Source organism: Aphelocoma coerulescens, chromosome 3, assembly GCF_041296385.1.
Source record: "Aphelocoma coerulescens isolate FSJ_1873_10779 chromosome 3, UR_Acoe_1.0, whole genome shotgun sequence".
Classification (NCBI taxonomy): Eukaryota; Metazoa; Chordata; class Aves; order Passeriformes; family Corvidae; genus Aphelocoma; species Aphelocoma coerulescens.
In genome coordinates this window covers 44,790,516-44,806,692 of record NC_091016.1, presented here as the reverse complement: position 1 = coordinate 44,806,692, position 16,177 = coordinate 44,790,516, and the positions used below count along the sequence as shown (strand labels likewise).

General features: G+C 34.9%; 1 protein-coding gene across 2 annotated transcripts in view; it reads right to left on the bottom strand.

The window, feature by feature from the left end:
- The window catches only part of TTC27 (tetratricopeptide repeat domain 27), a 114,541-nt gene that overhangs the window by 75,319 nt on the left and 23,045 nt on the right, over window positions 1–16,177 (bottom strand). For both annotated transcript variants that reach the window (XM_069010024.1, XM_069010025.1), the window contains exons 7-9: window positions 13,330–13,466; window positions 8,298–8,410; window positions 4,026–4,092 (exon numbers count right to left, since the gene is read on the bottom strand). In XM_069010024.1, the coding sequence (XP_068866125.1) occupies window positions 4,026–4,092; window positions 8,298–8,410; window positions 13,330–13,466 (317 nt within the window). The remainder of the gene's footprint in view (window positions 1–4,025; window positions 4,093–8,297; window positions 8,411–13,329; window positions 13,467–16,177) is intronic.

Here is a 16,177-nt window from a genome sequence, read left to right as displayed (position 1 = left end):
ACAGAAAGCTCTGGGGGAAAGTTTTACCGAAAATTTTACCTTCCCTCTCTTAAAAATGGCTTTCAAATGCAATATTCAGTTAGGTAATCAGAAAGTTCACCAAATATCAACTGTATAACTGCGTCTCCGAAGAGGCTTTTGTGATATTTGATTTCTAAAAAATATCTTAGCTTTCTTTGGATACCAAGTGCTTACCATAATAGAATTAATTTTTAAAAATTATGGTTTTTTCCCTACACTATTAAGCATGAGTAAAATAACATTTAATCCCCCTCAAAAAGAAATGCTTTATTTTGTCTTTAGTCTTATGCTATAATGTAGAATGCAAGCTACATTACTTCTCATGTAAAGATACTGCATCAACAACTGAACTCTAAGCAGAAAAAAAAATCAAGTGCATCTAATTTCACTTAAGGATAAACACCTTAAAAGTTGAAATATTATGCTGATAAGTAAAGAGATTTGACTAGAATACCTCAAAATTTAAGTCCAAATTCTTGTTACAAGAGCTGCTATCCCAGCCAATGAAACTACATACACACCTCACAACTAAGAAAGCAACTCTTAGTTACAAAAGATCGTGCTTTTAGGACAATAGCAACTATTCCCAAGTGACTTTAGTAAATGAAAAGCAGCAATCCTTTTGTAATTGACTGCAGTTGCCAAGCAGTGAATTAATAGTGTTAGTTTTAGTATTATAAGCTATGTTAATAGATACAGATACAGATATACAGGTATCTCTTACAGATCCAGTAATTTTCAACTTTTACAGATATAAAAGGGAGTTTAGAATGTCAGTTTTCCAAACTGCACCTAGTACAAGGCAGGACAACATCATCTACTTGAGTTCAAATTGATCATCCTCTCCCTCTTGTACTATCTAGATCTTTATTCTCTCTGCTCAAGAGAAACTGCATGTCACACGCATTTATTTTGCGGTGTCCAAAGCAAGAGGATCTCTTGATGATCCACAGATTAATTAAAAATGCCTTGAAATTTTTCAAGTTTCCTAATGCCTTGCTTTTTTGAGGAAACAAGAATTTCAGTAGATATCAGATGAATGCATGACAACCATCTAACCAGCCTGCAGATTTAGGAATCCACATGTAGGCTGAGAAGATGCCTGCTCACACACACACACACACAGAGCAGTTTGATGCTAAAGAAATTACTAGAGCAGCATTGATATAGTGCTCATTTGCCTACTGTTTTGGCAGTACCAAAGCTTGGTAAATACCTTAAATACAAGTGACAACAGCTACGGTGCCATTTAATTTACTCACTAAATTAGTTCCTAGCAGGCACTATAGGAACTAAGCCTGTGTTAACATGGACAGAGAACATTCCTACTGCCAGGGAGCAGTGATGGATTTGCCTCAGTGACTCAGATCTAAGATACAAAAGAGCTTAGAGATTTCATAATGAAGTTCTGCAGTGACTATTCACAATTTCAGGTCAGATGCAAATACCACAAAAGGTACATTTATTGAAAAGAACTCATGTAAGCTAGTATCTTGATTCCTGGTTTTGGCTTCCAGGAAAGATCTGGGATGGGGTTATTACAATTCATACTTGTTCTTGTTTATGTCTTGGGAGCATAGGTCAAAATAATTCTAAGATTCAACTGTGTCCCTACGTCCAATTAACTTGGAAACATTAAGCAAAAGTTTAAAGAACACTACTCCAATACCGAAAATTATTATTATTTACTCTAATGTTTAGGCTACCAGCTACTTCTTTATGTCACTGCTGTTCAATAAATTTTGGATTACAGTGAGATCTACATTCCTGTTCATCTATTGCCATAGACCCTCCTTTTTTGCTACTCTGAGCACAAAGTGATAGGGAAGCCTACACAGATCTCTCAGCTGTTTCTCTGGAGATCTAACCTGATAGTGGCTGCTGATCTTACAAGTGTGAAGCAAGCCACAGCTTATAGACTTAACAAGTCTATAAAAATATAAATAAATAAATGAATGAAAACATAAGCTCCCTATAGTCAATGCAATAAAATAATTAAAGAGTAAGTTAATCAACTGTCCTGTGATTTTTGAGGGATCAGCCACTAGATGGCAGAAAAATGCAGTTTAATTTTCCCATCATGATGAAGAATTCACCCAACAGATCACTTACATCTGATGTAACAGGTAATATTATCCGTCAAGCAATGTCAGATAAAGGATGACAGGAAGGATGATTATCTTTCTTCCCTAGTGCACAAGCTACTTCTTGACTTCTTCTAACCTGCTGTAAAACTTTAAAAATATTTAAATGTTGGAAAACTCACGTGTTAAAAGAGTTAAACCTCACACCTACTTTCATTATTCTAAAAAGGACACCTCTACAGGAGTTGGGCCAATTTTGTTAAAGATGTTCTATTATCAGAATATCACTCCATTTAATATTAAAATGATAGAATATATGGAGAACTTGCAAGATTCAGATATATAATGGCTGTTTTTCCACCCAAGAATGATGTGAACAATAGTGGGTAGTGAGGAGACTGAAGCAAGGGCTATACAAAATAGTCCAGGGAGTTGGGAAATAAGAGAAGGAAGATTCTGAGTTTTCACAGAAAACCCTATTTCTACAGTTTTATGTACTACTTTAACATTATTTTAACAACAAAATGGCAGGGTTTGTTTTAATGAAATTACATGCACATCTTGAAACTTCATACATTTGTATTAACGTTACTTTTGTGGGAAAAATTGTACTCTAATAGTTTCAGCATTTTTAAAAAAAGCTTACAGTATTTAGTACCTCAGTTTGGTGTCACTGCTACAGGCTTTTTCTATGTGTACATTTCCTTACTTTGTATGTATTTATTATTTCTGTAATCTTTTGTTCTCCTTTAATGGTCATCATTCTTTAATATTCTTATTGAATACTTCAATGACTACAATAAGAAAGGAGAGTGGACAGCCTCATTTTTTCTACATTTCAACTTTTTCCTATTCTCTATTCCTACCTTTTGGGAGACAAAAATAATGCCCAAGGCCAGAACAAAACTGTAGTTCAAAACAAAATACTTCACAAATTATATAATGAGGAATTGTATCACTATAATCACTGTAGTAACCAAGAGAAAACCTACAAAACCCAAACTGTTTTACAGCAATTCACTCAGTTCCCTCATGCATGCCCTCTTACACGTACTGTATTAGCAGAGTGACCTAAACAAACATTACTTTTAAACCAACCTATTTTACATTTGCCTAGTAAGATTAGGATTATCTTTTTTACAGATAGAACCTCCTTTTACAAAAAACCCTCAGCCAAACATTACCATAGTTAACCTTAGGTTACTGTTCTTAGTCCAGCTCAAGATTCTAGCTCAAGTGAAATCAAAGGGGTTTTGCTGAGATCCGACAATGTACTTTTTCAGATGACACTACTACAGCAACACAGTCTCGGACTGCAAGGCTTGGGTAGGAGAGCAAGCTGTCTTTACTGAACCCAACCTTAAGCCTAACATTGCGGAAAGTAAGCAAGAAAGAGAACATAATGACAAGCCTTTCATCCTACACCCTCCCATCTAAATTAATGTTGAAACCCCCACAAAAGCAGAAAAGATCAAGGAAGAAGCAAATTGTGTTTTGTCTTAAGTAAAAAAAAAAAATTACATAAAAATATACTGAGAATTTTCAAAGCTTCATTTGAAGTTACAGATTCGTTCTGCAGCAAATCAGCCACCGAATTGGGAAGAAACGTGTAAAAGCAAAACATCTAATACAGACTGAATAAATCTGAGAGTAAAAAGCTGAAATTTCTTTAGAACTCCTCTTGAACATTGTTTAAAGAGAAGCACTTTTACCACTAGTGTCCCAAGAGAAGTTTGCTGTAGAATTAGACAGTTGCGTATTACGTTATAATTCACACAGTGAATAAAGCTTAAAAACGCAAAAATTTTTGTGTGTGTTTTGTGGTGAAATTTCCTGGTTAGTGTGACTGACAGGTTACTGCTTGGTACTTAAATATTATGTGAAAACATGTTTACTAAGAATGCCAGGTAAGTTACTTACTGAAGTAAAAGCCAGAAGTTCCTCTTCAGTTAATTTGTGTATTGGATTGTTCTTTTGGAAGTCTATACTGTAAAGAGAAAAAAATAAAACAATGCTGATTTCATCGTTAGAATTACATTATTCAGAACACATTTTTCAAACTTGCAGAAATCTTCTGGAAATGAAAAATGGGAGTATGGTATGTGCAGAAAATGACCTAGACCTAGAAACGGTCACAGAAATAAAGAACCATTTAGGGGACCAAGATATTTTATAAGAACCTTTCCAATACCATCCTCAAGTGAAATGTCTTACTTGGTTTAAGCTTATGGGAATAACAATAACAATTTCACAAATCCTAAAAAGTTTTAAATACATTGTTTGTTTTTACAGAGATCTGTTTTGAGTTAAAATCCTATAACTAATTGAATGCAGATTCTGCAAAGCTAAAAACTACTAATGCTCAAGAGGTGCTGAAGGGTAATCTCAGACAAACACCCTCTTTCTAGTCATATGATCACAGGAGTCCATCTCTCACTGACCAGTATTACCATGACCTTGAAGTATTCACAGGGGGAAAACCAGAAGAATACACAGAGGTGAGAATTAAAATTATTTTATTCAGAGTTGGATATGCTTACAGAGATGATAAAGAAATTTGGCTTACAACTCTGTGTGGATGCATGTTCTCCTCAGACAACAGCTCCCCAACATTTACAAACATACTACAAGAGACAGCACCAAATTGCACAAAACCCAAGAAAAGCTGTAATTCAAGCTCCCTGTTAAAACCAAAGATATCAAGTGAAAATATATCCTAAACTGTACCACAGATGATGGATCATCACCAAACCCATATAATGGCTGTATACATAAGCCCAAATTTATCACACTAAATTCTGCAGCAGGCTTCATATTCTAGGCTAAAATTGCAAAGATACTTACTGTGATAATAGGTTACAGACTGAAATTACGCTCTCTACATTACATAACTACTTTGGAGACAAGACTTTGCCTCGTTATTCACGCATGATTTCTTCTACTTGAATGCACACAGACTACTCAAAACAATTTCTAGAAGAAGACTTGAGAGTCTTTCAACTCTTCTTCCTGCACTACAAACCTCTAACTTCAGACAAATGGTTATGTAGTCTGTTCCCATGATGGAGGTTCCATACACACTTCACACCATTTATGCTGATATTTCAGCAAGCTATATGAGTATGGCCATAAGGACATAAAGAAAAGTTTATTAACTATTGCTTCAATACATTTCCCCTCACCTCCCCACATTAAAAAGAAAAACCAAACTGCTATGCTGTTGGTGTTTTCAAAGGTTTAGACAACATGGCTAGGAAAGAAATTCTTTATATATATATATATATATATATATCACTGTTTCTTCCCTTCCTGTGAACATTTTCATACAAACAGGAAAGTAATAAAGGATTTCACTGCTTCAGTTACTTTTTTCCATATCTAATGTCAGCTGCTAGCAGAAAGACTTCTAGTTGGCTTGATGTAGTCAAGGCAAGTCACTAAACACTGGTCACTAATACAAATTTGACTTCAGGTAAACAATAGCAATTCTCTATGCATGGGGGGAGGGAGACAACCAAAAACAAAGAGGAAAAAAAGGCAGGAAGAAAAGTTCTAGTATTGTATCAACTCAACAGCAGTCAGGCAACCAGAATGCTAAATGACATGACCATGGCTTTTGAAAAGCATAGGTTAACCAAGGCACAGTTAAATTTTGACAAAAGTGGAACTTATTTTTCATCATCCTACAAATATATTGATTCAAGCAGAAAGGATTAATCCTCTTCTTACTCTAGATCAATTTTTCTCACAGCTTTTTGAAGCACATAGATGCAGCTCTTCCAGATCAAAACAGTGCTAAAATAGATCTCTGATTTCCATTTCTGCCACATCCATTCACAAAGCTTGAAGACAAATAAGTACAGAAATGTAAGTCTTGAAAGACAGGAGAACAAGTAAATTGTTTTAATTATTTTCCATACTGAATCAAATCAAATTTAAAGCTAAAATTTGAATCTGAATCTAGAATCGAGTTATACCCTGGTTTTAAGCATTTCTAATGACAGTGTTAGTTCTTGTCAGACTACTTTATGGAAATTTCATTTCTATGACCTGTATCTGTTCTGGTTTCAAGGACAGATTAACTGGTTCATCCCAGGGAATTTCAGGAGTTGAAATCTGAGAGGAATTCAGGATCTACTGTGTAAGATCTGTGATGAGGGATCTTTTCATAACAATATGAAGAGAAGTCACTAATCATCACATCATTCAGTTTTGTGATGTATTTTCTGTCCACTCTTGAATCTTGTCTTAAGAAGTTTATTGAAATAAAAGAGGGAAAGAAAACAATGAGAAACAGACATTCTTTAGACAGATAAAACAGAACCTTGGAGTAAGATGTACTGTGCACCAGAAAAAAGTATTGTCTAGTAAATAAGCGGAAGTTAGTTGTCAATAGATTACAATCAATTCTTAAATCTGATTAATCAGGTCTACCTTGACAGCTTAATAGATAAAGTATCCAGCTTAACTAACGAGTTGTATACTTTGGGACTCAGTGAGCCATATTTGAAACAGTACAATTAGTGGCAAACAAAGTATCGCTTTTTGGATTATGACTACCTACTTCTGTTTCAAGAACTGATTTTGAAAGCTGAAAAATGTTAAAGAACATCACTAAAACTATTAAAAATAAAACAGCTTACAGGAATTCTACAGCTAACTTATTAATTATGAAATGAAACATTTACCCTCCAGAGCTGCAGTCCTCGTGCATGAAAGAAAACCGCAAAATCTGCTATAGCCAAGGCTTGAGAAGAACGTTTAGCTTAAAAGCCAATGATAAATTTAACATGTCTGTGCTTCCTCACAAACTGACATACCAATAGGTGGTATGGACATCAAGGGGACAGCCAATAATCCAAGCCTAACCTCTACTCAGTTACAAGAAGAATAATTCTCAAAGCTGGCATCCTACTACATCATCCTTTCTGCAGTGGCTGGATATCAAATCTTGTCTGTGTCTCTGACCAAGACAGCTTCAGATGGTTAATGTTATCCCACCCACTGAATGGCATTTGCCATTCCTATAGGGAAGCAACACTGAATTTTGCTTAGTCAGTTGTCTTTAGTTTCGTCTTGCCTTGAATCCTGCCAAACTCATATATACACACAACTGACAGCCAATATGGATCCTAGCCACTGCTCAGAACATGACAGTGGTGGTTTCAAAGTCAAACACTGTGATCAAGAAACCTACTGTGCAGCCAGCCAATGTAGAACTCAAACTACACCCTTTAAAAAAAAAAAAGAAAAAAGAGCAATAGGCAATTTAAAATTTCCTTCAGAATGGAGGGAACAGGAAGGATTATATAATCTGAACCTAAGATGACGCTGTGTTAAGAAATGAAGTCCTCACGAAAATGGTCCTCAGGAAGGGAAAAGCTTTGCTTTGCTTGAGGCAGTGTGTGAAAGACTAAAAGTGACTGAGCTAAGAATTTATGTCAACCCACTGTTCGCCATATGGTCCTCAAACTGGATCAAATAGATTCCATCATTTTGCAACTCAGAGATCACAAAAGCACTTTGAGAGTGAGTGATGATGAACGCTGCATCAAACTCACCGATTGACTATACTATACTTCTACATGCCATACCTTCTGATCCTTAGATTTCAAGCTGATTTTTGTTCTTCTACGCTATTTCCAAAACCCATGTAGCAAATAATTTCTAAAAGCTGGGGGGAAAAAAAATGAGGTACAAAACCACAAGGACTTCATACTATAGCTTTTAGCTACCAATGGACACTGAATTTATACAAGTATTCCCATGTCACTGAATAGCAGAGCAGTGTATTGCCCGATGGTTAATCTCCACAGACAGCTGGCAATTGCAGATTCTGAAGTATGCTTTCAAAATTTACCAAAGTGCTATCACTGCATGATAGCTTATGCCAGCTGACACTTGAAATGTAATTAACCTGAAGCACAAGGAGTATAAAGCTTTTTAAAGATAAAACAACAACACAGCTATTAAAGAAATATTGCTGAAATTTTGAACTGGACACTAATGTTCACTCTGAGATAATTGAAATGTTATCTGTGTATAATGCAAATCTTTTAGCCTTTTAGCCAGACTATATAATAAAGAAGGAAAAAAGTCCCATCAACTCACCATTTCATTATTTCATTTGTCACAGTGATTCATACAGTTGCTTGTTTGGGGTTTTTTTAAAGTAACCATAAGCTAACTCACCATATTCCAAGGATTACAGCAAGCTCTTCTGCGCACAAATCAGGTACCTGGTACTGATCAGCATCTGCTAATTTTATCTCATTAAGCACTGTGTCATCATTTAAATCATAATTCTGTGGGAAGAGAAAAAGAATATTTTAAAATAGATAGAATTATGCCTTCAAAATATGAAAAAATATAGAGTTCTTCGGAAAAGGATAATACTACCATTACAGAAACTCACCATGGAAAGCAATTTACCGTTATGACAGAATAACTAACTAACGAAGACAGTACAAGGAATTTGTTGGAAAGTAAAAAAAGAAAGGCCCGGCGGCTCCGGTGGGGGGAGAAAGTTGCAGTCCAAAACCAATGTGGTTGATAAGAGCAAAACTCCGTTTATTAGCAATCCAAAGGCACTTATATAGTATACCAGCTTGTTAACCCCTAAGTGGCTTAAAAGCTTATCAAAGCACATTTCTACTTCTACCTAATTGGACTTACGTTGGCAAGCTTTTACTAGTTATGTTATGATTAAAAGAATTCAGTGTTCACCCTCCTTCTCTCCCGGTTAGCACAGCTTATCAGAACCGCTGCATCGTTTCAAAACTCCCTCTTTGTTCCCAGCCCTGCTTGTTTTCTTCACACAAGAATTTTCTCATGGAGAGTTTTTTCTCACACACAGGCCTTTTGCTTCCAGGCCTATTGCTTGTACAGTTCTTCTATAGATCCCATAATTCTATCAATGATCCATGCCCTGGATCCTTTAATAATTGCAACAGGAATTATCATCCAAAACACTTTTGCCACAAATATAGTTTCTTGTGCATGAGGAACAGCATTCAGAGCAACTTTAAGGTTACCTAATATCAACTTCCCATTTAAATAAGGGCTGAAGGCAGCTTCCCTTTTCAAATTGTTGCTCATAGAATTATGAACCATTTCATCCTCTTTTATACACATACAGACAACTGAAACAGATTAGCGTTATGCTCAGTAATGCAGTGTTCAGGCTAGGCACCTTAGACCTCTGGGAATTTATGGATTTCTGTTTAAGTATCAGCAAAACCCAACCATGTAAAGTACGACTTCTGGCAGTAAAGGTAAAGGTAAATTCCTTACAAGGACTTTTTTTTTTTTTTTTTTTTTTTTTTTTTTTTTTTTTTTTTTTTTGGTAAAAGGAGCTTCGTAAATTAAAAAAACCCAAAAAAACGCAGACTGGAAAGACCTCACTGAGCCAGCACATTCTGAAAACGTTTGCTCCCAGACAACTACTTGTGATTTTCCATAAAATTTCCTCTGGAACACGCTTTTTATTTAAAGAGTCTTTAAATTGTACAAAAAAGCATGCTATCTGTAGCTCACTGTCCACCATTTAAGGTGAAGATGAAAATAATATAATCTATGGCTGAGACGTGTAAATTACTATGTGCATAGAATTTTTGTTTGTTTGAAAACAACAAAAGATTTCCTTGGCTGTAAGCAAAGAGGAAGTAGCTGTAATACTACTTCTTCCCTTGAAAAACAAACCCAAACCAAAACAATTGGTCCTGAAACCAATTATCATACTACTGGTTCTTAGTTACCAGTAGTAGTATTTACAATCTATTAAAAACAGATAATGGATTTATATTAACAGTTTTTCAAATTTCCTATTAATTTCCCTTCAATGTCCCAGTAGTAGCTGTTTCTCATTCATATCTTCCGTTGGCAAGGTCAAAATGAAGGTCCACAGAAGAACAAAGAGCAAACAGGAATGCTTTGAAGTGGGTTATCTGCATTCGTCACCAGTATTTTATCACTATATAAATGAAAGGAAACTGATTTGACAGAGAATGTGAAGAAAATAAGCTTTTTTTATTTGAAATGGATAAAGAATATATTCGCAGTTTTAAAGTCAAACTTAATACCATAATTTTCTTCTCTTCCTAAACTAGACTATGTAAGGATTATCTACCACTTCAGTGGAAAATTATTTTAGAACTAGTATAATGATACTTCATTATGTGTAACATAAATTACAAATTAATTAATATGGCAATTAGTTAAAATTTCCACCTTCAGGCCTACATAATTTTTTAAATCTAACTTGTATAAATAGTACTAATTACTTTAGCTTCACTGTGAATATTGATCAACTGAACTGTACTGCAACTGTATGCCAGAGCTTTAAAGCATGACTTCCATTCCTAGATATAAAAAGAACTTCCTCATTCCCCCAAAACATAAAAACAGCTCTGAATTTTTAAAAACTAATCAAACTATTTAAACATATCACTTCATATCAAGGGTCTTTATGCATGACCTCAAGCCTGACGCTTTCCTTTCATAGAAGCTGACCTGGGAGCAAAGTTTTGAATTTACAGTCTTAAATACTTATTTTGAAATGTGAATAGTTTTGCCTCTAGAGCCACCTGAGACAACATAATTGCTCAGCACCAGAGGGAAGGATGAAACCCTTGACCAGAAACCAGCACAGCTACCAATCCAACTGTCAGACACATTATTATTTTGATTCTATTTTAATTGAATTAAATTACTCCCTGCTTAATTGCAAAATAACTTTTTCGGTTTTCCTACTGAACAAGACTAAGGGGAAAACTTTAATACCATAGAAGTAAGCACCCCAAAACAGGAGATGAACATTGGGAGGGAGCAGTCTCAACTTGGCCTTTATCCAAACTGTCAGAATTTATAATTTTCTTAGGAAATTTTCCACTCATCCAGGATAAATCCTATCTTGAGACAAATGGAGCATTTTCCTTTATCTGCAAATGGAAAATGTAAAATAACAACTCTGGGGAGAATTGGAAGAAAAATTCCCTATTATAATTTACATATCATTTATAAATTATAATTTAATATTATAATTATAAATTATAATATAAGATTCCCTATTGTAATTATAATTTATTATAATTTCCATATGCATATGTTAATTCTGTGGAGATTCTCAGCACCTCTTGAATACTTAACTTCTATGTATTTGCCATGAATAGTCTTTTAAAAGTATACAAGATACAACAAGTATCCTCCCTAAACTTAGACAGGGATGCAGGGATGTCATTGATAATTTTTGGCAGAAGGAAAATAGCATTAACTCCAATTTTAGCTAAAATAACTTCAAGATACACTCAAAGCCAACAAATTTGAAACCAGACCTGGCAAAAGAATCACTAGGATTCACTGCTAAAGTTAATTACATTGCGCTGACAAACTACATTACTAAGTTGTATTTTGATACCACATTATCAATAAAAATATGCTTGGAAAAGAGGAAAAAACCAAAACCTTTTAACTTGTAATTCAATGCACACACAAATTGAAGAATATACTTAGTCAAACCTGGTCCAATACCTGTGGCAGAACACTCACACAAATTAATAAAATACCTGAACTTGAAATACCTCCGGTTTTCCTCAAAGCAGCACATGGTTTTACTACAAGATTTTTGAGAATTTGACACAGAGAAGATGCAGAAATAAAAAGTACTGATTTTTTAATTTTTTTTTTTTTTTGAGAAGTAGACTGTGGGAACAGAAAGCCTCACTTTCTTTAATGAGAAGCCTGAGTAACTTACTACAGAATTATATGACACAGGCACTCAGATTTGCACAAAACACAATTCCTTCCCTGTAGCCAGAACCTCTTGTTTCTAGCATCACCTTTCTACTTTTCCAAAAGCATAGATATGTTTACTTTCTCTAGCACTATTTTCAAGCTACACTCAGTAAAATTTTAGTAGGACAGCATGGATCACATCAAGCCTGACTGCCTGATTTTTAAAGGTTTTAATTACCCTTATTTCTTTCTCAAATTCTCTGCTAAACTTACATGAGAAGCTCTGTGTCTGTTCACTGAAAGGACATATGAGTAGTATTTGATTAGCAAGGATAAAATATTTCATTCTGAATTATACCTACGGCCTAAGCCAGTATAGCCATTTTTATTGAAATGATGAAATAATTTTATTCCAAACTAAAGTCCTTATCAGAAATAGACTACAAAGCCAAATGCTTCAGAAAGTTGTGAATAACTGGAAAAAAACACTCATACAATATCCCAGTTAGGAACTCTGAGAACAATGCATGCCATCATTTAGTTCTAAATAAGTTGTAACTGAAGACTATAACTAAGTGTGACATTCACCAGGCCGCCTCCCTGAGCTCTCACTATCCTATAAGGGGTTGCTGTATGTAGTGCTATCATAAGCCTAAGTCGTGACACGTGTAGTCAATCTCATTTCATCAAATCAAATGCAACACCAAGGACATGCTAACAGGCAAACAAAAAAAAAATCTAGATTAGTCTAGATTTTTTTTATTAAAAAGATATTTATGCATTCAATTTAGAAATAGAGAAGTAGTGACAATTTTTTTGCTTAAGATCCCTGCCTGACCAGGAAGTCTATCAAGGCACAACATTTTTTAATAAAGGCTTTCCTAGTTTATGATCCAAAGTTTATACTTCATGCCTCAATTTATCTCTGGCTTCTTTAGCAAGTTCAAATAACTTTATATCTCCTTAGGAAGGAAAAATATCACCCCAAGTCAATTCAGTGGTTCTCCAGCAATTTATAATTGAAGTCATCATGCACACCCTTAAGATCAGTAGGACCAACTCACATAATTCATGCCATAGGAATAAGTAGAGTAATTTCCTATCTTTGCACTGTAACTGAATACGTCTGTCAGTCTGTAGGAATCTGTGCAATCCTGTGATGCCTTGCAGGCTATTTTGAAAATCTGCCTCTCACCTGTTTTCCTAGGTCCATCATTCTTAGTCACTAAAAATGAATGCATGAACTGTAGAAGATTGTATTTGCAAGCATGTTCTTAGTTGAGTAGCCACATCTGTCTTGCAGACATTCATGTGTTGTTTTACCCCATGCCCTTTAATATTAGGCAAATTACTGCCCCACAGCTCTTCCAAAAACTTTCAAAAACCCCAGCTAAGTTTCTCTAGGCACAACACACTTTTCCCTAGCAGACACCCAACAAAAGCTTCAGAACACTTTCATTTTAAAAAATTAAAGCAATTCTCAGATACATACTATTGTTAAGCTTTCTAGAGGTGTTGGAGCTGGACTTAGTTCACTGTGAGGAAGGAGGAATTCATCTGTTCTTTGGACATCCAAAATGAGCTGTGCAACATATTTTTCTTGAAATCGTGTTCTCTTCCCCAAAGCACCTACAGAAAACATGTTTATATTAATGAGCACTAAAAACCAGTAATCAAATCACATACTAGAGAGTTGCTAAAAAAAAAAAAACCAAACAGACAAAATGAAGAAATACATTGAGAATTAACCTATGAAATTTAGCAGTGGTTTAACTCTGCTTGATCTCTTTGCAGTGAACTACATGCGTTCTCACTGCCAGCTGAGACATACAAAGTAATACACATTACAAACACACAAATACAGCTATATAGGTCTTGCAAAGCTGATTATAGTTAAATTCCCCATAACCCAGCATACTGAAAACTCATAGTCATCAACTTTCATCAGTTCCCTGCTTATTCCCAAGCAATAAACCAGAAACAATTGTTCAATTCGCCTGCTAGAAGTTAGTGACTACACGGAGACATTTAGGCAAATGAAAATCCCATAATATATTACAGGCCATCATTTTAAATATTTCAAATCTTCATTTGAGGAGTTAGGTCTTTAAAGAAGGATCATGGACATGATGTTACCAGAATACAGCATGTAAGATAATGTAAAAGTAATATTGGGAGTGAGTGACACCGCAAACCAGTGAAGGCTGTATAATGAATTAACCAATATTCAGAATGCCCAACATGAAATTCCTCTCAGTGTTGTTTCTTCAGTTCTTTATTGTACCCACTGGCAATTTCGATTAGTTTTTAAAGGGGTAATTGATATTTATACCAAATTGTAAGGAAAAACGTGTCTGTTCCTCCTCTGTTAGCAACTTGTTTGCAAAATGCAATCAGAGAAATAAAAAATTAATTTCAGGACAGTAACTTTAAATAACAGAATCCTAACCAGAGGAGCTAAAGATTATGGAGCTAAAGATTACTCTATAAAATTTGGAGGTTTGCTTGTTCATTATTACTGTGATACAATACTCAGACAGTGTGAAATGGAAGAGAGATAATCCACTGCTGCTTTTGCAGAACTAATTAAGATCACATAAAGTTCTTATTTTCATGATAATTTTGAAAAACTTTCAGTATATAAAATCTTTGAGGTAAAGATGATTGAGTGCTCATGTGACGAAGGCCTGAAGATGAGGCCACTGTCCATAAGAATCATCCGGAAGAGGCACTGAAATAGCAATCACCCGTTTTTCCTCCTGAAAGTGGAAAGAGATGAGTAGGGAAGCCAGAAATTAAACTGATTTCTCCTTTTCTGCCAATTACCCCTTTTAGTGGAAAAGCCCTGTATTATGAAGAAATGAAAAAGGTTCTAAAAATATCACTTTAAAAATCACACAGCACACTGCAGAGAAGAGACACAGAGAGAAATACTGGCTAGAGAGTCATACTAATTTTACACAGTAGCCTTCAATTCTCTATTTTAATATTGCCTGAAAATCACTATGCTGTAATTCACTTCCTGTTATGTCTTACTGCCTAAACAGCTGAAGGAAACACTACAAACTCATTCTGGATACCAAAAAAATGCTTACTACCACTCAGAAATTGTGATTTGTTTATGCTCTCATATGCATACACCTCCCATCCCATTTTTTAAACCTAAGAATTCCTTACTATTACAGGGACAAAACACTATTTTCACTTGAAAAATATGTATCACACATGTTAAAGCTGAGAAAAAATTTGGTTGGCGTATATCATCATGTATGGTAGTGTTCAAGGCCAGGCTGGATAAGGGCTTGAGAAACCTGCTGTACTGGGAAGTGTCCCTGTCCTTGATCTTTAAGGTTGTCCCTTTCAACCCTTAACATTCTGGGGTTCTATGGTATATCCTCACAAAGTAAAAGGAATCTACACAGAAACTTTCTGTTTCGTGTTAAAAAGTTCCCAGAGATGCGTTACTGGGCATGAAAAGAATAAACAGATCTCAGAGTTCAGCATTATTAATCCTCTAGATCTGTTGATCTTAAATTTATTTTGGATTACTACCCTTCAATTCACTAAATTTATATGCAAGAAGGATCACGGTGTTCTCTTTTACTGGATATTGTTTTGTAGAGTCATTGATGGTTATGACTCATTGTGAGGGACATAACGATGCTTTTTAATAAAAGATGAACATGACACATATTTGGATTAATGGTACTTAAAAAAAGTACACAAACCAAGTATAATTTCATCACACATTACTGAAATAACTTTGGAAAATACTGGTCCTAAAATCTCTGTTTTAAGAACAATATCTATTTCCATGCTGTAACACAATACTTAGCTAGCAAGGATTACAAACATTAATGCACATAAACCTCTCAAAATTCTTTCCTAAAAAGGAAATTCCTCCCAAAAGCCTTAAAAATGTCTTTGCTAGAGATTGGATTTTTACATTAAACTGAAGTCTTTTTTGATGATGTAACATTCCTCCCATTTAGCCCAAACATGCACGTCAGATGAGTTTGTCTAGAATGCCAACAATTCCCACATGTTCAGTTCAGTTCATTTGCCTTCAGGTTAGACATAACTATGCTAATAGATTTATGGAGATAAACCACAGACCATTTAGGAGTTTCACAATATTTTTCTGAGATGCTATATCACCCCAATCTTTCTCTGGGACTATCAGAACCTCTTGGCAATAAAAAATATAAATAATTCCACTGCATCCAATCTTTTTTTTTTTCTCCTCCAAACAAGAAGGGTTTTTTATAAATTAGATTTAAGGAAATTATTAATCCAAAATCTGAAGATCTCCTTTAAAGGAAAAAAAATAATCCAACATG